This window comes from Prunus avium, chromosome 8, assembly GCF_965620075.1.
Source record: "Prunus avium chromosome 8, drPruAviu1.hap1.1, whole genome shotgun sequence".
Classification (NCBI taxonomy): Eukaryota; Viridiplantae; Streptophyta; class Magnoliopsida; order Rosales; family Rosaceae; genus Prunus; species Prunus avium.
Window position 1 is genome coordinate 2,203,164 of NC_142291.1, and position 20,511 is coordinate 2,223,674.

General features: G+C 36.6%; 4 protein-coding genes and 1 non-coding gene across 7 annotated transcripts; 1 reads left to right on the forward strand and 4 right to left on the reverse strand.

Moving 5' to 3' along the window:
* Positions 1-1,377: 1,377 nt before the first annotated feature.
* LOC110773434 (uncharacterized) lies at positions 1,378-2,545 on the reverse strand. Its single transcript, XM_021977958.2, has one exon. It carries the CDS (start codon positions 2,432-2,434, stop codon positions 1,643-1,645), a length of 792 nt encoding a protein of 263 aa, XP_021833650.1. The 5' UTR covers positions 2,435-2,545; the 3' UTR covers positions 1,378-1,642.
* A 1,435-nt stretch (positions 2,546-3,980) lies between these two features.
* On the reverse strand, positions 3,981-8,110 carry TBL7 (TRICHOME BIREFRINGENCE-LIKE 7). Of its 2 annotated transcripts, none has more exons than XM_088246152.1 (4): positions 7,880-8,110; positions 6,799-7,650; positions 5,298-5,456; positions 3,981-4,632 (listed from the first exon to the last, which is right to left on the reverse strand). In XM_088246152.1, the coding sequence occupies exons 2-4, from the start codon at positions 7,614-7,616 to the stop codon at positions 4,335-4,337; spliced, it is 1,275 nt and encodes a 424-aa protein (XP_088102278.1). In that variant the 5' UTR covers positions 7,617-7,650; positions 7,880-8,110; the 3' UTR covers positions 3,981-4,334. The 2 variants fall into 2 exon arrangements, with proteins under 2 accessions (XP_088102278.1, XP_088102277.1); XM_088246151.1 differs by having other exon boundaries at positions 7,767-8,110.
* A 2,399-nt stretch (positions 8,111-10,509) lies between these two features.
* LOC110773427 (Pentatricopeptide repeat (PPR) superfamily protein) lies at positions 10,510-14,407 on the reverse strand. Its single transcript, XM_021977949.2, has 2 exons — positions 10,861-14,407; positions 10,510-10,770 (listed from the first exon to the last, which is right to left on the reverse strand). The coding sequence occupies exon 1, from the start codon at positions 14,171-14,173 to the stop codon at positions 11,111-11,113; it is 3,063 nt and encodes a 1,020-aa protein (XP_021833641.2). The 5' UTR covers positions 14,174-14,407; the 3' UTR covers positions 10,510-10,770; positions 10,861-11,110.
* An 879-nt stretch (positions 14,408-15,286) lies between these two features.
* On the reverse strand, positions 15,287-19,187 carry LOC110773428 (serine carboxypeptidase-like 42). Of its 2 annotated transcripts, none has more exons than XM_021977951.2 (10): positions 18,384-19,187; positions 17,715-17,822; positions 17,493-17,585; positions 17,244-17,336; positions 16,836-16,921; positions 16,451-16,729; positions 16,200-16,333; positions 16,003-16,080; positions 15,789-15,906; positions 15,287-15,675 (listed from the first exon to the last, which is right to left on the reverse strand). In XM_021977951.2, the coding sequence occupies exons 1-10, from the start codon at positions 18,631-18,633 to the stop codon at positions 15,508-15,510; spliced, it is 1,407 nt and encodes a 468-aa protein (XP_021833643.1). In that variant the 5' UTR covers positions 18,634-19,187; the 3' UTR covers positions 15,287-15,507. The 2 variants fall into 2 exon arrangements, with proteins under 2 accessions (XP_021833643.1, XP_021833642.1); XM_021977950.2 differs by having other exon boundaries at positions 16,003-16,095; positions 18,384-19,186.
* Positions 19,188-19,539: 352 nt separating this feature from the next.
* LOC148291116 (U6atac minor spliceosomal RNA) lies at positions 19,540-19,648 on the forward strand. The gene has a single exon (XR_015827270.1). It is a non-coding gene; the product is annotated as a U6atac minor spliceosomal RNA (small nuclear RNA).
* Positions 19,649-20,511: the final 863 nt, after the last annotated feature.

A 20,511-nucleotide genomic window follows, 5' to 3' on the forward strand; every position in this document is an offset into this window, starting at 1 on the left:
AGTAAAGCCACGCTGCTATACTATTTCTTTTTAAAAAAAACTGGAAAAATCCAAGTATAGCAGTGCGACTTTACTCGGCACTTCTTTTTTCTTTTTTTCTTTAATAAATAGTATAACCTGGCGGCTATACTTGGTTTTTTTTACTAATTTTTCAAAAAGAAATAGTATAGCCGAACAGCTATACTCGGTTTTTCATAATTTTTTTTAAAAAAGAAATAGTATAGCCGCGCGGCCATACTCGGTTTTTTCATAATTTTTAAAAAAGAAATAGTATAGCCGCGCTCTATACCCGGTTTTTTCCTTTTTTTAAGAAAAAGAAATCGTATAGCCGCACGGCTATACTCGGTTTTCTAATTTTTCAAAATAAATAGTATAGCCGAGCGGCTATACGCTTTACATCTGGGATCCTCTTTTTCTTTTATATTTTTTTTCCCGATTTTCATTTAGAGATTTTCTATTTAAACCCCGCACTTCTCTTTGTTCACCCCAATACTAAAATCATTAAGCTATAAGTTTTATTATTGTGTAAAAAGACAAAAAAGGTCATCCAACTTAATAATTAACCCTAGTACATCTATACACACACCCCACACACCCCACCACTCTTCATATTAATTAAGTTTTAGAAAAATATAAACTCCTCTACATCCTATTTAAATTGAATCATGACAGAGGTAAAGTATAAATTGGATCATATCAGGACAAACTCCTCTACTTGGAAAGAGGTAAAGTTGTTCTCTTTCTCTAGAAAGTATTAAATTTCGGGTTTGGGGTTCCATTTGTTTGTGTTTTTTTTTGCTGGGAACAAAGAAAATTGTGGGGTTTAAATAGAAAATCTCTTTTATTTCTTATTCTTTCAGTTTGGGGTGTATTTAAGGGTAGTTTGGGAAGATAGTGGGGTTTTCTTAGAAATTGTGAAATTTTAAATTAAAAGATGGGGTGAACTAAGAGAAGTGTGGGGTTTAAATAGAAAATCTCTTTCATTTATCGATAAGAGTAGTTTAGAGCATTATCCATTACTATTAGGCCATTACCCGAGTCTCTATTGTCCCCTTTTGATTTTTTACTTTTCTAGAGTTATTACCTATATAAAAAATTTAGTAATTTCACGTTTAATATTGTATTATACATGTACGTATCTATATTTCTATCTTATTAAGTGATGAGTTAGTCCTCATTCATGCGTGTGAAAGGGGACCCATACTATGTATCACTCATAGGAAATCCACAACATGAAAGTTAGTTGTAAATCATACCAACATCAGCCACTATTGGTCCATTCTTGAGATGTTATCTTAGCCTATATGTTATAATCCTTGAAAAGACCTTCCTTTTTATTCAAATATTCTTCCACTTGGTGTGCATGACAAGGAATTTCCCTGAAATCTTCCACAGCACATATTTTGACCAAGATAGATAAAGGCGCATATTTTGGCACAAACAAACATAACTCTCCTTTCATTTCAATTAAGAACATTACACAACGCATTAGACATATGCAGAGAATTTTATTGATCCATCTTATTAGAAAATAATTTATATATCACTTTTCAGTGATGAATCTTTATTAATTACATTAAATTAATCTTGACTTCGTTCCAATGTGCACACAAGACTATGATGAACCCTTGTGTGCAAGATGTTATTGGCCAATATCTGAACTCGTTGAAGGCTCATCTTTCGGTGCCACTACATTGGCAGCATGCAAACCTTTACCAACTCTCTCATTCTTCCTCACCACTTCGTCTATATGAACATCATCCTCAATTGTTAACACCACAGCTTTTGATCCATGGGGACCTTCTACTATGTCTTCCTTGACCTTTTTATGTTCATCGAAGTTAATGATCTCAGTTTCTGCTTGGACATCTGAGCTCTTTACTTTTCCATGCAAACCCTTGTGGCCAAATGTCTCATTCTTCCTTATCTCCTCGTCTACATGGACATCATCTTCAACTGATAGTACCACAGCTTGTGGTCCATAGGGACCTTCTACAATTTTCTCCTTGATCTTCCTGTGTTTGTCAATATGAATCATGTCGGTCTCTTGGATTGTCTTCTTCTTTCTTCTCTTAATGTAACAGAGTAGAGCAACTGCAAGGAATGCAAGGAAGAAAACTGAACCCAATGAGATGAACACAATGACTATGACGGTGGGATTATTGTCCGGGGATGGTGAGGGTGGCAGTGGCGGTGGTGTAGGGCGTACATGAGGTGGCGGCGGTGGACGGAATGGGTGGTGTGGTGGTGGTGGTGGGGTTGAGTGGCTTGGAGGCTTTGCAGCCGGGGGTGGTGGTGGTGGGGTTGAGTGACTTGGAGGCTTTGCCGCCGGGGCTGCTGGTGGTGGCGGGGTTGATTGGCTTGGAGCGGATGGAGGAGGTGGTGAGGGTGGAGGGAAATACGGGAAGTAGAACTTATTTGGATTGGCCGCCATTTTATAATATTGTGAAGTTTCGAATGTTTGAGATGAGAAATGAGAATTGGATTGTTGTGGAGAAAGCGGTGGATATGAATGGCTATTTGTATAGCAAAGCGTTTATGCCAAAGAGTTCATATGGAAAAAGTTTATAATATTTTGTGACTTGACTCTCATTCTAAGATTTGGGGAAGGGTTTGTTTGCATTGGAAAACACTTCTCAAAGTCCATTGGTTTCTTCTTTGACGATTATTCTAATTCCTTCAACAACATGAATGAGTTCGTATATATGTTTTATTGTGATAGGATATACAATAACAAGTGTTTTAAATTGAAACATTGCAACATTGCAACATGAAGGACAAATCTTGCCCCGGTGTACGGGTATTTTTTCAAATTTTCAACTTTGCTTGTACGTTTTTTCTCTTTCATTTGTGTTTCTTTATTCAAGTGTGATATTGAAAAAGAAGCATATGATTCGCCATGTTCAATCGCACTGACAAAGATTTCTAGCTGGCATTCCAAATATTTTCTTATATTCAATTTAATACTTGGGGCTTGTTTGGGAGTGATTCTAGAGATGCTAGAATCGCTTCTGGGGAGAACCACCTCCAATGTTCTTCTCCATAAAATCACTAAAAACTACTTCAAGTGATTATTTGGAGAAGTGATTCTCTATAGAAGTGCTTTTTGGCTTATCCAAAACAAGCCTTAGACTTGACTACTTTGTTTGGTTTACAAATTTAAATATTTATTTTCATTAAAGATGGAAGATGGGAAGAGAGAGACTAGAAGACCATTACCATACGCTAACATGACTGAATATCTATATGCGTCAATTCATATTTGACGTCTTACAATTTAGGCCATATTATTGTCGTGTGGGCATTTTCTTTGCTCAATTAATACTCTTATTCTTATATATGAAAGTTACTTTCTGACCAATCATGAGAGTCATGATGGCATGATTGCTACCTCTTAACTTTACAATTTTATTTTTCATTTATTTAATTGTACGTATTATGCTATAAGAAGGGGATAATCGAACCTAGAATCTTGTGGATAGGGATAATGCTCTTAACCACTTGAGCTATAAATCCCCTTAATATTCGTTTATTCAATCAGTATTGTATTCTTTTTTTCAAATATAGTACAGATATCACAGCTGCTGCTGGGCAGTTCAACTCAAGTTCCTTTCTTTCATCCAGAATAATGCACCACTTTCTGCCTATCCCCAGTAACCATAAAGAGAGTCAAAACATGCTCTACTATTTGACTATTCCGCATAATTATCAAGAGCGCAAAAAACCAAATAAAATGTTTAATAGGTCCCTTAATTGCTAAGCAGCATCATGTTGAAGTTCAGTTAAAAGTTCTAAGCATGCAGCATTCTTTCCCTTGGGGCTTGGGACAACTGCAAATACACTGCTGGCACAGCAACAACTTAAATGAAACAAGAAAGCTGATCTACCGAGCGAACGGCTAGCAGACCGATTTAGAAGTCTCTGCAACTTGCCTTAATCACCAAACGAGAATTGATTTTCGGCTGATGCATAGAAACATGTATTTCAATTTAAAGTAATGCTTTCACAAATGGACTGTATAAGAACTTGTTTTCATACAAATTACAACTTGTAATCCTAACTACACACTACACCTCGTGAACAATTATATTACAGCAAAGCAGCTTCATCTCAAGTTCCATTAAACTTGTACTCTGGTTCTTACACCAACTGCCAGTGGACAAACAATAGTACAACAAATGATAAATGTGTAGACGAATTTTCTGAACGGTCAAGTTCAGATTATGAAGCCAGGATATCTCTCATTCCTTCATGCATTTTCTGAAAAACAGGGTGAAACTAGAGGTACTCGTTGATGCAAGCAGCAATAAAGGAAGCATAATCGCAAAAACCCGTCATTGAAGGGAAATATCATTCCCGGGTAGCAGATATGACAAGAGAATTTCATTCCACATATCAGGTACACCAGGTAGGCACCAATGGCTACAATCAGGCACTGATGGATTATCGCTCCAAGTACCCACATGGCCATCACTTCGGAATGCTACCATAGGTGTAACATGCAGAACAGTTACAGGGACGGTCATTTTCCTCACAATCTTGATAATGATGTTTGAAATTGAGCTTTGGTCCCTTCCCTTAGAGCTTGACAAAGGATGTTGAGTCACTTTGCATGAATTATGGTTATGGCCACTGGTACATATAAGAATCACTAGCAGTCAAGTTTTGCATGAGTATGTTTGTATTCAGGAACAACGATAAAAATTAAACATATACCTCAATTTACAAGATTTAGCTTCCATAAAGCAGAAAATAGGACAAATTTATAGATAACAGGTTAGATTCAAATCAGCGAATAACAGTGTATTTACACGATTAACCATTGACTAGAGTAATTTGAGGCCATAAAGACTTGGAAGTTCTTGTTGATCCCAGACTAACCCAAAATAAATCAGAAGAACAAAATAATCCAAGCAACTATTTACTTGTCTACTTAGTCTTTCTAAGTTCCCTGAGGATTTTCAGAAAAACTGTAATTTTATGATATAGAACCCCATTAGAAAACAACTAAAGAAGAGCAACATGGACGGAGATGTTATAGTCAGAAGGCTAAATAAATAACAAAGAAACATGGAAGATAAAAAGCACATAAAGGTGTAGAATGCTCTAATGGGATCAAAAGCGCCCAAAAGAAAAAAAGAATATTCATGATAACATAAGTGTAAACCAACTACAAGTCAAATAAATTGCCAACAACAGTATAGTCGTTAGAACTAGATGCAATCAAAGTCCAGCAGCCTTAAGAAGCTAAAACCAGAAAGTTGGCAGCAAGTATCATAACTAACTTCATAACGCACCTCCAATGGGATGTCTCAAAACTCCTGAAAAATACACTTGTTCTGTTTGTATTGATCATTGTCTCGGCCCAAGATGCCCAAGTGTTTAAAGCTGTCTTGAAGGCAGTGGTGATTGGCATTCCAAGCTTCAGTGATTTACCCTCTTGAAAATAGCAGCCCCTGTCTGGAGAAATGTTAGACTTGCTTTGTTTGTTTTCTATATTTTATTTTTTGGTCTCTGTGTGTCTGTTGGAGTATTTTTGAAACAAAAGTGCTACAAGCACTCTCAAATGTATTTTGGGAATCTCTTCATAACAAAAGCTAAATCTGAACAAACTTATGGAAATCTGATTGAGACCCAATGGTATGTTGAAAAAACATAATCATTCATACAAAAAAAAATTAAAAATTGGAGGTGCATATAAACTAACAGAAAATAACAACAGAAGACTACCCAACTTGCAAGTTCATATGCATTTGCTCAGACAATCCCGAACACATGAGTAGGTGAAGGAGAGGGAGAGAGAGAGACCCGCCAACATAGCACTAAGAAGTTGAGTATGGAAAATAGCAAATAGGGTCTGAAGTACAATGTTTAAATAACCTTCATTTATGCATTTCTATCCAGCATTTATCTCCAAATACGTCTTTGAATTATAATTCAAAGCCCCACCCCTTAGCTGTTGAAATTTTTTAAATTTCTTTTTTGCCTTTACTTGTAAATGAAATTTACTAGCTCATTTACAAGTATCATACAAAGCATATATATCATCTACAATTTATACAAGAATCATAACAGCTACAGAATTTGCATCACCAACAAACTTCAACCAACACTTTGGCCGCATCAGTACTAAGGGAAATTCTACCTCTCCTGGCAAAGTTAACCTTCTTAAAGGGCGCTAACATGCAGAAGGCCTTCAAATCTTTTTATTAATAATAACTAACATCCACAGGCCTTAAAAAACATCCTCTCTTTTAGGAAACGATGAATATGTTGGACTCCACTGCATTAATCAACATCTATACCAAGAAACGTGGAGTATGAATGCTTGATGCACAAGCAGTTAACAGCGCAGATTCTCGGAACTGAATGTTGGAGGGGTGAGGGATTAAAGATGAATGTACCAAAAATATATAAACATGAAGCAACTTGGTCAACATCAGACAGCATTCTACAATAATACCTAAAGGTAGACTAAGTAAAAAACCCTCTCTCTTAGGTAAGATAAAAAGTTGAAATCCAGTACATGCATTACATTTTGTGCATTTATGAACATCTATACCAAGAAGCATGGAGCATGAAAGCATGATGCACAAGCAGTTAATGGTGAAGATTATGGAACCGAATGTAGGGGAATTTGAAGAGAAATGAATCACATAATTATAGAATCATAAACTAACTTTGTAAACTTTGTTAACATAGAAAAGCATCCTACAAAAATAACTGAAAAGTAGACTAAATATATACACCAAATACAGGATTTATGAAAGACAATGATCAGGAGACTAGGTAACTCACATTTCAAAAAGTTTACTTGGTGTCCACCAGTGCCCTGAATTGAAAATCAAAATATCAGAATCAATCCAGTCTTTGCTAATTTCATCCAATTTGTCAACTCTGAGCGTTGACTTAACCCTCTTTGGTGCTCGGTTTGGAGCTGAAGCCGGCTGCACTAGGAAAACTGACCGATAAAAGTCAATTCTGAGATCAAACGAACTAAACCGTACGGCTAAAAATCTAATCCGCTTAGTGATTTTATTCCCATTCACTTCATAAACACTCTTCTTATCCTCCACCCCTGTCATGAGTAAACATATCAAAGATTCCCACTGTGTTCTACCTAAAGAGTCACCAACAAAAACAATCCGTTTCCCACGAAGAGTTTCAAGAACTGCACGCACATCAAATCTAGGAATATCACAATTCTTTGGCTTCCACCTCCATTTAGCATAACCCTTATCTTTCCGCCCATTAGCCAAGCAATTAAATCCAATTTCTGCAAATGGGCATTGTGAGGCATTGTACAAAGGGTAACTTTCATCTGGAATCCATCTTCCTTCAAAAACATTACATTTTTCAACAGAAGTAGTGGAATTAGAAATTCCGTAGCTATGAACCACTGGGGGAACCCTGGGAAACAAATACAAAAATGCACATGACATGGCAACAACAAAAGACACCAATGAGCCAATTGCAACTAGTCCATTGAAAGTTTGAAAACCCCAGATTTTACCATGACCCCTCATGATCTCATTACCAAAATTCAAAACCCTTTTGTAGAAAATCCTGAATTGAACAAACAAGTCCAAATTAACGTTTCTCACTATCTCCATCATTTAGTAAAGAAACCCAGATGAAGAAGAATCCCAACTGAAATCATATATGAGACATAAAAGATTAGGCAACCCAGAAGAAACAAATTTATGTATTAATAAACCATCAATAAAGTATGAAAATTGAGGCAAGACTTGGAACTGCCTACTAACCAATACAAGATCAGCTACATCACAGACCAAGAACAAAAATTGCTAACTTGAAGAAGACCCATCAAGCAGAGAGCCCAAAACAGGCAAACAAGCAAAGTAAACAGCAAGCTTACAGATTCACCAACTGGGTTTTGCAAGAAAGCACTTGGTTGTGGCTTTGACTGGTTCTGCCAGAAGAGAAGAGAAGAGAAGAGAAGGTTGTTTGGTGGAGGAGCAAATGGGAAATAAAGGTGAAGGATGATGGCATTTTTGGTTAACTTAGAACCTGGTTCATGTTGGTCTGAGTGAACGTGACCTCTCAACTGAAATGTTCAAATGTGGAAGATTGTTCTGTTATTTGCAAAGCGACTCTTGTCGGTGGGTTCTTAAGCGAAAAACAATGCTCAGTTGGCTTGAACACGTGGGATAACTCCATTGGCTGCGCTGGGCCGGACTCGTGAGCGCTCTTGTCTTTTGGACTGTAGTTGATGGATACCTTGTCTTTGTTCCGTTTATTTTATTTACAAGCAAATGATAAATAATTTATTTTTAAAAAAATACTATTTCTTTCTAGCAACTGTGGATTTTAAGGTCCGTCGAATTTCTAATTTTACTATTTATTTGAGGTTGTTTCATTAATAAATAAATAAATTGAGTTCACAACCTACCCCATTAAATCATCTACGTATAAAAATAATAATTTTTTCCATTGAAAAACAACTGAATCATAGCATTGAACATAAATCTCAAATGACGAGGTTTTAAGTTCAAGTCCTTTATTCCTCATTGATAAAATAAAATAAAATAAAATGTCTGAAAACATGAAGAGAGAAACTAAAGAAAAGTATGGAATCTATTTATGAACTCTACGCATGCTAGACCTTTTTTCCAATCTGATTTTCACCCTTGGCTATTAAGCAATTTGTGTTCCAAGGCTCACTTTGCTCAGATTCCATGGAGAATTATGTTTATTTTCATTTGCTGGTATATTTGAAAATGGAGAAATGACTTTATTTTTAAAGATAATACTGACTTGCCTTTCAATCCCAAAGATTTTATCTTTACTGCTGCAAAGGATTGGTTTCAAGCCATTGCTGGTAATAATAGGGGAGCTAATAAGGTGCAAGTGTTGTTGGCTTGGGTTCCTCCTGAAATTGGTGTGATCAAGTTAAATGTCGATGGATCTCGCATGAACAGTACTGGTGCCATTGGTGCTGGAGGTGTCTTGAGGGATCATTTGGGTCAGTGGATTGGTGGATTTGCTGTCAACTCAGGCCAGGGAGAAGTTCTTGAAGCTGAGTTGTGGGGGCTATTTTTTGGGATGAACTTGGCTGTTGAGAAAAAAGTAGAGGATATTGTTATTGAGATGGATTCTGAGACTGCGGTGCTTCTTGTTCAGAGTAAGATTTTGAATGCTTGTCATCCTAATGCAGGGCTGATTAGTAGCTGTAAAAGACTTATGAACTTGTTTCGAAGGATCAAGCTTCAACATATCTATAGAGAGATGAATGATGTAGCTGACGGGTTGGCTACTTGGAGTCACAATTTGGATCTAGGCTGTTACTATCTTGAGGAGAGCCCTGCTTGGCTTGATTTTTTATTGCTTAATGATTCTTTGGGAACTGTTAAGTCCCGCCTGATTAGTTCTAGTTAGTTGCTGTGTTGGTGCTTGGGGTTTCCCCCCTTTTTCTTCATCAAAAAAAAAAAAAAAAGGGGGGATTTTTTTTTTTTTTTTTTTGGGGGTCAAAGACAAGTCAGGGAATTAACCCTCTTGTGATTCCTTTCTTTTTTTTGTTTTTGTTTTTGTTTTTCTAATTGTGTTCTAGTCACTATTATTTTGTTAAGCTCTCTTCCGAATTTCTAATCATAGTAGACTCAATATGCTCCCGTCTGGCCTCTAGTGACTCCCCACCTGATGTGGAATAAATCAAAGAACCATTTGTACAAAACCAGTCAACCCGTTTTCGTTGTTCCGAGAAGGAATGCAGGAAATCCTAACAACATAGGTAAGAAGTCCTAATTACGATAGATTTATCCAAAAATGAGTAAATACAACCTTGATTTAAAAAGGATACTAAAATCTATATATATTTAGCATCAGGTAATTTTTGCTTCCATTTTTTATTCAAGGTTGTATTTACTTTGCTTTTTGGATAGTCCTATTGTAATTAGTACTTCTTTCCTTTATTGTTAGAATTTCCTGAATTCATAAGTTCAAGAATAAGTTTATGTTCATAGTGATCACATAAATCTTCGACATAAACCCAACCCATGTAAAATTCCAGTGCAACGATGTCCGAAAAGACCTAGAGCTGCGGGGAGGGTTGGCACATAATATTTTTTTACAGCAAATTGGATGGAATGTGAGCAAAATTAACGGCAGGGGAAATTGGCTGAAAAAATAATTCAGATTCTTACTTTTCTAAAAAAAACAGGTTAGGGGCAAATTGAAAGTATGTTACAAGTTCAGGGGGCATTTCACTAGTTTAGTCACAAAAGCAAAAAGGAATGGAAGGACAAATGATGTAGAAATTAAGAAACAGTTTGCAAAAACAGAAGCAAAACTTCTGTAAATAGAAAAATAAATGGGGTGGAAATTAATTGTCTTCATTTTTAGGCAATCAATCACTTGTAAAAACTTAAACCATTTCAGTTCATGTCCTACCCCAGCCCACACCATTTGTAGCAGACCACCATTGAACTCTGAGATTGATAGGGTGGATGAGAACAAATTCATACCTGGCCAGACATTTTAGACCTTCGATTTCTCAAATAAGAAACAATTTCTCTAGATCCGAAAGATTCAACATAAAAATGGGCTGCCAAATTCACAATAATGAGCTTGGTTAAAGTAGAAGAGAAAAGGGAAGAAACAAAAAAAACGTTTGGAAGCTACTTGCTTAGAAGGTAGAGGCATCCCCGTTCCCCACAAGTATAATCTGAATTTGTAGTATGGTGCATGAGCATCCCACTCCAGCAGCAAATATCTTTAAAAGACCTCCATAAATAGAGAAAGATTCTGGACCTGAACTCAAAGGTAATATTCAAATATTAATTTGTGTTCAAGAGCCTCAATGTCAATAATACAATGCTGGGATTTCTTAAAAGTACCAACCTCAAGAATAATTTTCTTTCTGGATATAAAAAAGCGTTCAGAATAAAAAGCAACCTTTCTACAAACTACCAATCTTGCCTTACTTTGCAAGATCACATAGGGAAGTCCAGAGCAGAGTTGCAGAATACTGATGGGATAGTAATTCTGGTTTTACTTTGCAAATCTTGCTGAGAGAGAGGCCTCTGGATGTAGCATGCATACTAATAACAATATGACTTGGCCTCAACAGTCAATACCATAGGTACTTCTCTCACTCTTCTTCATCCAAGAAAGAATATGTTTCATCAACATAGCCCTCTTCTTTCATTATTGCTGTCAAATACTTTAAAGTTGCAATGATTTCACCAGCATTTGGATGAGACTTATCACCTGCAACAAACAAATTTGTTCTCTGTCCCACCACAATCCAACTACATCCGGGAACCTTTGTCACTCCTTTTTCTTTCATTGCTCTCCTCAAAGAGCTAGCCTCATTCCAGTTTCCTGAAGCAGCATGTATATTAGAAAGCAGGACATATGGTGAAGAATTTTGCGGTTCTAACTGAATTAGTTTCTCAGCCGCACGTTGTCCCCTTATGTCATCTCCATGTAATCTGCAAGCACCAAGTAATGTAGCCCAAATCATAGCATTTGGATCAAAACCTAGTCTGTCAATAAATTCCTCTGCTTCTTTAAGGAATCCCCATCGGCCTAGAAGATCAACCATGCAGGCAACATGATCAAACCTGGGTTGGATATTATACTCATTAACCATAGAATCATATATCTGATGGCCTTCAGTTACCTTCCCTGCATGACTACATGCAGTGAGAACACCGAGGAACGTGACATCATCAGGCAAAACATGAGATTGTCTCATCTCATCAAAGATCTTCAATGCATATTCTGCATAACCATTTTTAGCAAATCCAACTATCATCGAGTTCCAAGAAATGACACCATTTTTAGTACCCATTTCTTCAAAAACTTTCACAGAACTTCTCACATCTCCACATTTAGCATACATGTCTACGAGGGCACTACATGTTAACTCATCCAGATCAAAACCGGTATGAAAAATGAGGGAATGGATTTCTCTACCATTTTTCAAAGAAGACATGACAGAACATGCTCGAAGAACACTAGCAAATGTTGCTTGGTCAGGTAGGGCGTTATCACCACGCATTTCTTGATACAACTGTAGCGCTTCATCGCTACAATCATTTTGACTGAGTCCTGAAATCATAGCGGTCCATAATACTTTGCTTTTTGGCTTTGGGAACTCTGAGAAAAGAATGGTTGCATCTATTTTGCTTTGGGAGTTTATGTACATACCCAAGAGAGAGACACCCAAGAAGTCGCCATCATACAAAAGCCCTTTCTTTAGTACTATGCAGTGGATTTGCCTTCCCAGTGTTAACATTAGAGGTCCACTACATGCATCTAAAAGGCTTGAAAAAGTTATTTCAGTTGGGTTCAATCCTACTTCATGTATCTCACGAAACAAGTTCACTGCTTCTTCCAAGTTGATATGAGCAAACCCAGCAATTAGAGCATTCATGGAGACCACACTCCGGTGGGGCATATAATAGAGAGCTTTACGCGCATCCCCAATGACCCCACATTTGGAATACATGTCAATAAGGGAGCTCCCAGAATAAAGGCTTGTTTCCAGACCATTTTTAACTGAGAGACAATGGACTTGTTTTCCCATCTCCAGTACTTGAACATTTGCACAAGCACTTAGTATACTGGCCAAGGACACTTCATCGGGCACAATTCCATGTGAATTCATTCTTCGGAACATATTAAAAGCCTCATCCTCGTCTTCTTCCTGTACATACCCAACTATAATTGCATTCCAAGAAATATTGTCTCTATTTTTTATGAGCTCAAATTGTTTCCTTGCTTCCTTCAGAGACCCTGATTTAGCATACATATCAACCAATGCATTTCCCACATATAAATTTGATGCAAATTGGTTCTTGATGATATGTGAATGTAACTGGCAACCCATTTCTAGATATTCCAAGGAAGAACAGGCGCTAAGAATGCTAGTATAGGTAAATTCATCAGGGTGAAGACCACATTCCTTCATATTGGAAAACAAATCTATGACTTCACAGGCATGCCCATTCTGTGCATAACCCCCAAGCATCGTATTCCACAAGACAACATTTTTCTCTGATAGATAATCAAATGTTTTCTTTGCAGCACCAATTTTCTCACATTTGGCATACATATTGATTAATGAACTGCCAACATAAAAGTTAGAATCTAACCCTTGTTTTATTGCCATAGCATGAACTAGCAAGCCAGACTCTAGAGCAGCTAAACTAGCAATTGCGCTTAAAACACTTCCTAGTGTGGATCTTGACGGTTTTTCACCAGCTTTCCTCATTCTCAGGAAAAAGTTAACAGCTTCCTCCTCATAGCCTCTCTTGGCATGCCCAGAAATCATCACATTCCATGCTACAACATTTGGATTGGGCATCTGGGAAAACAATTCACATGCATCACCTAGTCTTCCTAGACCAACGCACGCATTTATGGCAGTCACAAATGCCACCTGGTCCAGAAAACCACCAACTCTCTGCATCCCCTTGAATACTTTAAGTGCCTCCTCAAGCAAACCAACTTGAATATACCCTGAAATCATTGCTGTCCAAGCAACCGTATCCAACTCCACCACTCCATCAAATATCCGTCGAGCATCACTTAAACAACTGCACTTGGCATACATATCAATAAGTGCACCTTCACAAAATGAACTCAACTCAAAGCCCATCTTAATAACACCACAATGAACTTGTCTACCATACTTAATATCCACCAATCTTGAACAAGCAGACAAAACCATCGCAAAAGTGAACTCATTTGGTAAAACCCTGCAATTCCACATGGAACCAAATGAGTTAATAACCTGTTCCAACAATCCCTTACTTGAATGCATTGACAAAATTGAGTTCCAAGCAAACACATCCTTGTTTTCAAGGCAGTTAAATGCCTTCTCGGCAAAGCCCACGTTACCACACTTGGCATAAAACCCAACAATGGCATTTCCTAGAAACCCTTTGGACCCAACTCCAAATTTCAAGCTCTGGGCATGGACAGTCTTGCAGGTTTTTGAAGCTTGAGCCAGCAGCCTTTCAGGCATTTCATCGAACACTTTGTGGGTTTTGATAATCTTGCACTGCTGTATACAGATTTGCAAGAGATGGGTGTAAAGGGGCCCAGGGGCTCCATCTGGGTAGATTGATTTGGATGGAATCGTTGAGAGGCTGTGCTTTTGGTGGAAGGAGTGCAGGGTTTTGGAGAGAGGTCTGAGGCGCATTGACTCATGACTAATTGGTGTCACTCAGTTATGAATAGACAGACACCACGGCAGAAGAGCCACTCCATGAGACCTGCAAATTGCTGATATCCTCTAGTGTCCCAGCCACTTCCAATCGATTTCAGAGAGAGAGAGAGAGAGAGAGAGAGAGAGCGGAAAGAGAGAGAGCTGGGTTTAAGTTTTGAGGGATTCAAGAGTGTTCGCGCCAGAGTTTAGTTAAGGGTCTGAAGACGCAGAACCCGGCCGGGTCTGGGCTCAGGCTCAGCTATCCGAGAGCCTGAGGCCCACTTAACATTTTATTTTTAATAATTTGTTATTTTATAAATTTTTTTCTTTTTATAATATCTATATATACAAAGCAAAAGGCAGAGAATAGTAAAACATTCAAAATACCAGAAAATGCCCTTGGTTAATGCAAACATTAAGAATTGAAAATTATTAATTAAATGAGGATAATATGATAAATTCACATTTTTTCATATTAAAAAAAATAAAATTAAAAAAAAAATCAAATGATGGATCTTATTTTTATGAAACACAACTGCCCATTATCTTTTTTAATTCTTAAAAAAAAAATTAAAAAGCCTATCGCAGGCGCAGAAGGATTTGCGGAGAGGCTAGTTAAAAGTAATATATAAAATCTTATTAAATAATTTTCTATTTATTACTTACAATTAGAAAGTAAAATTGTTCAAATCTTTATGATTATCTCAGAAAACAAAGGAAAAACAAATTGTTTGTTTAAATTTTATTGTGTTTCCGGGGCTTCTCCAATAAGGATTTTTGTTATGATGCCAAACGCATTGCGTTTAATATGTATATAAAATTAACCAAAAAAATATCATTTACATAATGAAGGTTCTGCAAAACAATCATCCCATATAATGGCAGCTGGTCTATTTAGTGTTGAAATACACCCTTTAACCCATGTTTTGCAGCCATTCTTTTTGCACCAACTCAAACTTCAATTGAAGGATCTTCATTCAGAAGGTAAACAGTTTCATTTCATATGATTCAAACACAAAAGTGAAACGATTATCAATTCAATGAATATCTTCCCATCTTATATTTATTGAAAACACCACCTATTGGTGAAATGTAAAGGCCAACAAGAAACAAAGAATGCAGAGAAGTTCTTCATTGTCCTCAAATTAAATGTCTCTTTTTGGCAAATGCCGTTGAAATATTCTTTTCTACACTTTTTTGCCAAAAACAAATCACCCTTCTTTATTGCCTTGCGGTAAAGAAATGATCTGCTCGAACTGCTAATAAAGAAATGATCTGCTCGAACTGCTAACTTCTGCCACTACATTGTACCAATTCCTGTAACCTGTTTAATCGTAAATGGAAGGAATCGTTGTGTTGGGCAATCTCCGGCCACGAATGAATGAACTGAACAGGTGCAATGCTCTTGATGGTTGAGCATATGGAACCATATGGGCAGCACCCCTTACTGTGGCAAAAGTCAATAGATCTCCATACTCTGTAGCCCAACCTCCCGCCTATTCATAAACATGTACAGATATTCATAAATAACAAAGCTAGGATACATTCAAGGGAGACAAACTTGAATAATAACAAAAGGATAGTATTGTTAAAAGAAGTAACCAAGCACCTGGCCTTTGTGAAACCAAACTCCATATGGGACTGTTATCTGGAACTTTAGATCATGTGCTAGTTCCCGGATAAGTGTTCGGGAACCCAATAATGGTACAACAGAATCTTGATCACCACTGCAATCGATTGATAAATCATATTATGGAGCAATACTAAATTTAGAGTAGGCTTTGTTGATCTTTTCTCCTGTACATATTAGCGGAATTAATTACCTGAAAACCCAAACTGGTATACGATTATGAACTATCCTTGTGAGCAAGGGAAGAATGTTGATGTTATCATCAGTATCACTGTAATTAAGAACACTGTAAGATGCAAGAATGAGAAAATCAGTTATACGATATATGTAAGTTGTAAAAGAAAAATTCACTAAATAGTCTGATTAAGAAAGATTGTATTTATCACTTACTGACTGCACATACTCCAACTATAAGGCAAGTTTGTACGATTTGCATGAAGGGCTTTCTGAACCTCAGGAAGGTTCAAATAAAAATATCTTTCAGAGGTCATACATACATCAACTCCGAGGCTTATCTTAGTAGCCTGCAGAAAATGGGAGTGAAGGAAAAACTCATTGCAACAATCAAATGACAAATTGCATGAAAGTGAAAGATGAAAAAGAAAAATAGAAACTAAATAGTAAAGAAACACAGAGGATACCATTTTCCGTAGTCTCAACTCTTGCTGCACTATAGACGGATAACAAACATCAAGGATCACGTCGTAATTGTTTATATACTCACCAACTATTTGATTTGCTTGAGATATTGCAGTGTTGCACTTAACGGTTACATTGTGAGGATTTTGAAATACATAATCATCAAAATCACATTCGTTCATGATAGTGAGGCCAATTTCATCAGAAATCATTCCATGAGACCAAAAGTATTCATACGTTGCCGGAATATCACGATCAAGTCTCAGCAGTGGATTGCCAATCTAGCCACATAATTTGAGTGTAATTGTGCAAACATCAGCAAAATAGACAAGTGACAACTTTACAGATAAACGAAAACAAAGAATTAAAAATGTGAGGTCTTCTTACAGCAACCCCTTTCAGATTGAACTTGAAACCAGTTGAATGTTCATTATGGTCCAATATAGCTATAGCCAATTGCGGTATGTAGTGCCCTGTACGTAGCGGTTACAGTTAGAAAGGGTTTGATATATTGTTTCACCAGGCAGAAAATGAATTAAACCAACATAGAATAAACCCATTTTCATTTGTTTTCAACATGGAAAGCAATGGTTCCCCATTTATGTAAAAGTTATAAGATAGTAAAGTTACTAAATTATCGAATCTCCCTTCATCTTGAAAATAAATTTTTGTTTCCATTTCTTACTTTTAACTGACTCAATAAATCTTTTATTTTATATTATATTTGAATGGATTATAAGAGCTGCATTTCCGAATACTTCAGCATAGAATTGACACTGATCAGACTTTGCAGACCTGCATAGCTTTCTCCGGTAAGAAACAACTCCCGAGATCTGAAAGCTGGAAACTTCTCATACCATTTCAACAAGAATGTGTGCATATCCCTTGCTGCAAAATCAAGAGAATGAGGTTGGCTCAAATCAAAGTGAAATTTTGTTTTTTTTTCCTTTTAAAGCCTGATTGCTAAGTTATAGCATACAAAAGAATAAGTACACACTAGAATCAGTGAAAAGAAAAGGAAGTACTCATAGCTATTCACTTTACCAGTGGACGCATCACCAGAATTATAATCCGAACTTGTATTCGAGTATGACCATCCTACTCCAGCAGGAGACTCAACAAAGAGGAGATTTGATGCTACAAATAAAAAGTGGGACATAATTTAGATAGGGTTCCAATAAGTATCTGAATGGTGAAACAGTGCATATTACATATTCCCAAAAGAAAGAAAACCGATGTGTCCATTAAATGTAACATTTGATATACCTCTATTCCATGACATTGAATTTCTTCGGAGGCCTCTACCATCACCTGTAGGATAAAATGGACCCAGCTCTGTAAAGGCACCTCCACCAATAGAGGAGCAGCCTGGACCTGAACGCAAAGTTAATCATCGAATGTTATAAACTATTCAGTGTTTATTCTTGATAAGGGCACGATAAAGTTTCATTCTTGATAAGGGCATGACAAAGTTTCGTTCTTGATAAGGGCATGATATGAATAACGAGCATGCTTTCAACAAGCATCAATTCAGAGTCGGTGCTATATCCAAAGCCACTGCTATTTTCTTTTGTTCTTTTTTGTTTTATAGTGGTAATGCTTTCTGACTGACTACCAAAAGTTACAACAAATGGAATTGACAGTTTAGAGATGCAAAGAATCCTAACAAAAATGCAGCACATGTGAACAAGAGACCAACTGAAGACAAGGATTGTTAAAAGCTATGATGCACAGCCTTTTTTTTTATATAATTTGAAGAATTCACTAGTAGAAACTACATGAAAATTATCTGTTATAGTGGTAAACTAAATACATCAATCAATTCCACAACTAAAATCACAACTTGCTCTCAAGAAAACCAGAAAAGGCTAAGAGTTCCCAAGTATCAAGCTATAAAATCAATTGAACAGGAACAACAGAGAATTCAAAACTAACCTCCATTGAGCCAAAGAGCGAGGGGCTTCTTGTCAGGCTCCTTGTCTGCTTCAACGAAGTAGTAAAACAAGCTTCTCCCAGCTTTCACATCCACATCAACATACCCAGCATACTGCTTGAACCCAACATTTGGCTGCCCAGGCAACCTCACCACCAGATCCTCAGCTGGGTATCCCTCCACCACACCAACCACCACCCACCACACACACCCTAACCCAATCAAAACCCCACTAAACCAACACCTACCCATTTCCTGAAATCCCAAAATCCCGCAGAAAAATCAACCGTTTTATCAATTCCTAGGCAATTCTCTCTCTTTCTCTCTCTCTCACTATATATAAATATTATAGGACACACACACACACACAGACAGAGCCTCACTCACTCAAAACAACATTTTTCCTTTTTAAAAGGAAAACACAGTTGACCCAAAAAGAAACAAAATGGTGAACATAAAGGTTATCTGTATATATCGTTTATCTTTTAAGAAACAAATTCTGTTACTGCAATAACACGTAAAATCTGGGCTGCTTTATCAGAAAGGATAAGGTATGTGTATAATTTATACAAATACCAGATCTGATTTTAGAGAAGTTTCTATAGATAACATTCAATGCAACCTCAAAATCAAATAGAAAAAAGAGAGAGAGACGTTAAGGAAGGTGCAGAGAAGGCAGAGGCGGGTGTTTTTACTGCTTTGCAGAAGTTGCAGGTCATGCCTTGAGAGAGACGTTGGGAAGTGGCATGGGCGGCATAGTAATAATCGCGAGAGTAATGGCAAAAGATCCACTTGGCATTTGCGAAACTTGATAAGATAATGAACTATGCACGCTCTACACTGTCAATAAAGTCAAACACTTTGTACTCGTTTGGTTACTTAATTATTTTTGCCTCAATTTTCAACAATTAAAAAATACTTTATATTTTGTTTTTTAGGTGAGGGAAACAAATATTTTCATCATAGTTTTTTGGATTTTAAAACTAGGATTGGTTCATATGAATAATCAATTTACTTGGATATAATATTCATAATATGTAAAAAAAATATATATTTATATGAGAAAAACTATCATGAATTTTAAATAATTCATTATATCTCCCACATATGAGATTCACCGTAAACACAAACATAAACAAATAAAACACTACCACATTCATGTTCGTAAAAAGGAGAGATGATAGTCATCTCTCCTCACAAGGATGGGAAGTGACTTACATGTTACTACCCATCTAGTTAAGGCTACCCACCCTTACGGCGGTTTTATTATAACCCAAAAAATACAATACTACCAAATTAGTTAGATGAGTTGTTGCCTCTAAAATTATTGTTTATAGTATTACATGGTATCACCAAATCCATTTTACATGCATTGCATTTAATTTTTTTAACAACTATATATTTATTGTCAAGATGGAATTACAAATGGTCACATCTAAGCATAAAATTACTAATATTTCTTAAAAAAAATATTTGTGACTAGTATTTCTACATAAACCTACCAAATTGCATTGAAAAAAAAAGCCACTTCATTTTTTTTTTATTCATTCAACAGTTGTCATCATAATCTTCTCGATCCTAATAAAAAATGGATGTTACTAGACCAAATGAGGAGAGGCTAGATAAACCTCATTTGTATGCTCTTACTAATCACTCGAGACAATAAAAATAAAACCAATAGCACTTGTCGTAGGACACTGACCAATCACTAAACACACAAAAAAGTTCATGCTTCGAGTCTCTTTTTGTTTCTGCAAGCATAGAAAGAAGACAACATGGCCGCCCTCTTTGGTCATAAGTTCTAACTGCTCGCTCTCTCTCTCTCTCTCTCTCTCTCTCTCTCTCTCTCTCTCACTTTAGTACTTTACAGCCCACAAGATTATCCTTTTTTATTAAAAACTTAAGAATAACATTTTATACAAGTGGAGAGATACTCGTGGGGTGGGGCTCAATTTTGAAAGAGCCAAGTTGGTCTTTATGAATTGTAAATTGATACTTTATTTGGATTTGAAAAGAAAAACCGAAACAAACAAAAAGAATCAAATTAATCATAATACTAACAATGCAGATAAAGTGAAATTTGACTGCTATCGTATTGTTTAGTAGCATTACATCATATCAAACATGTAG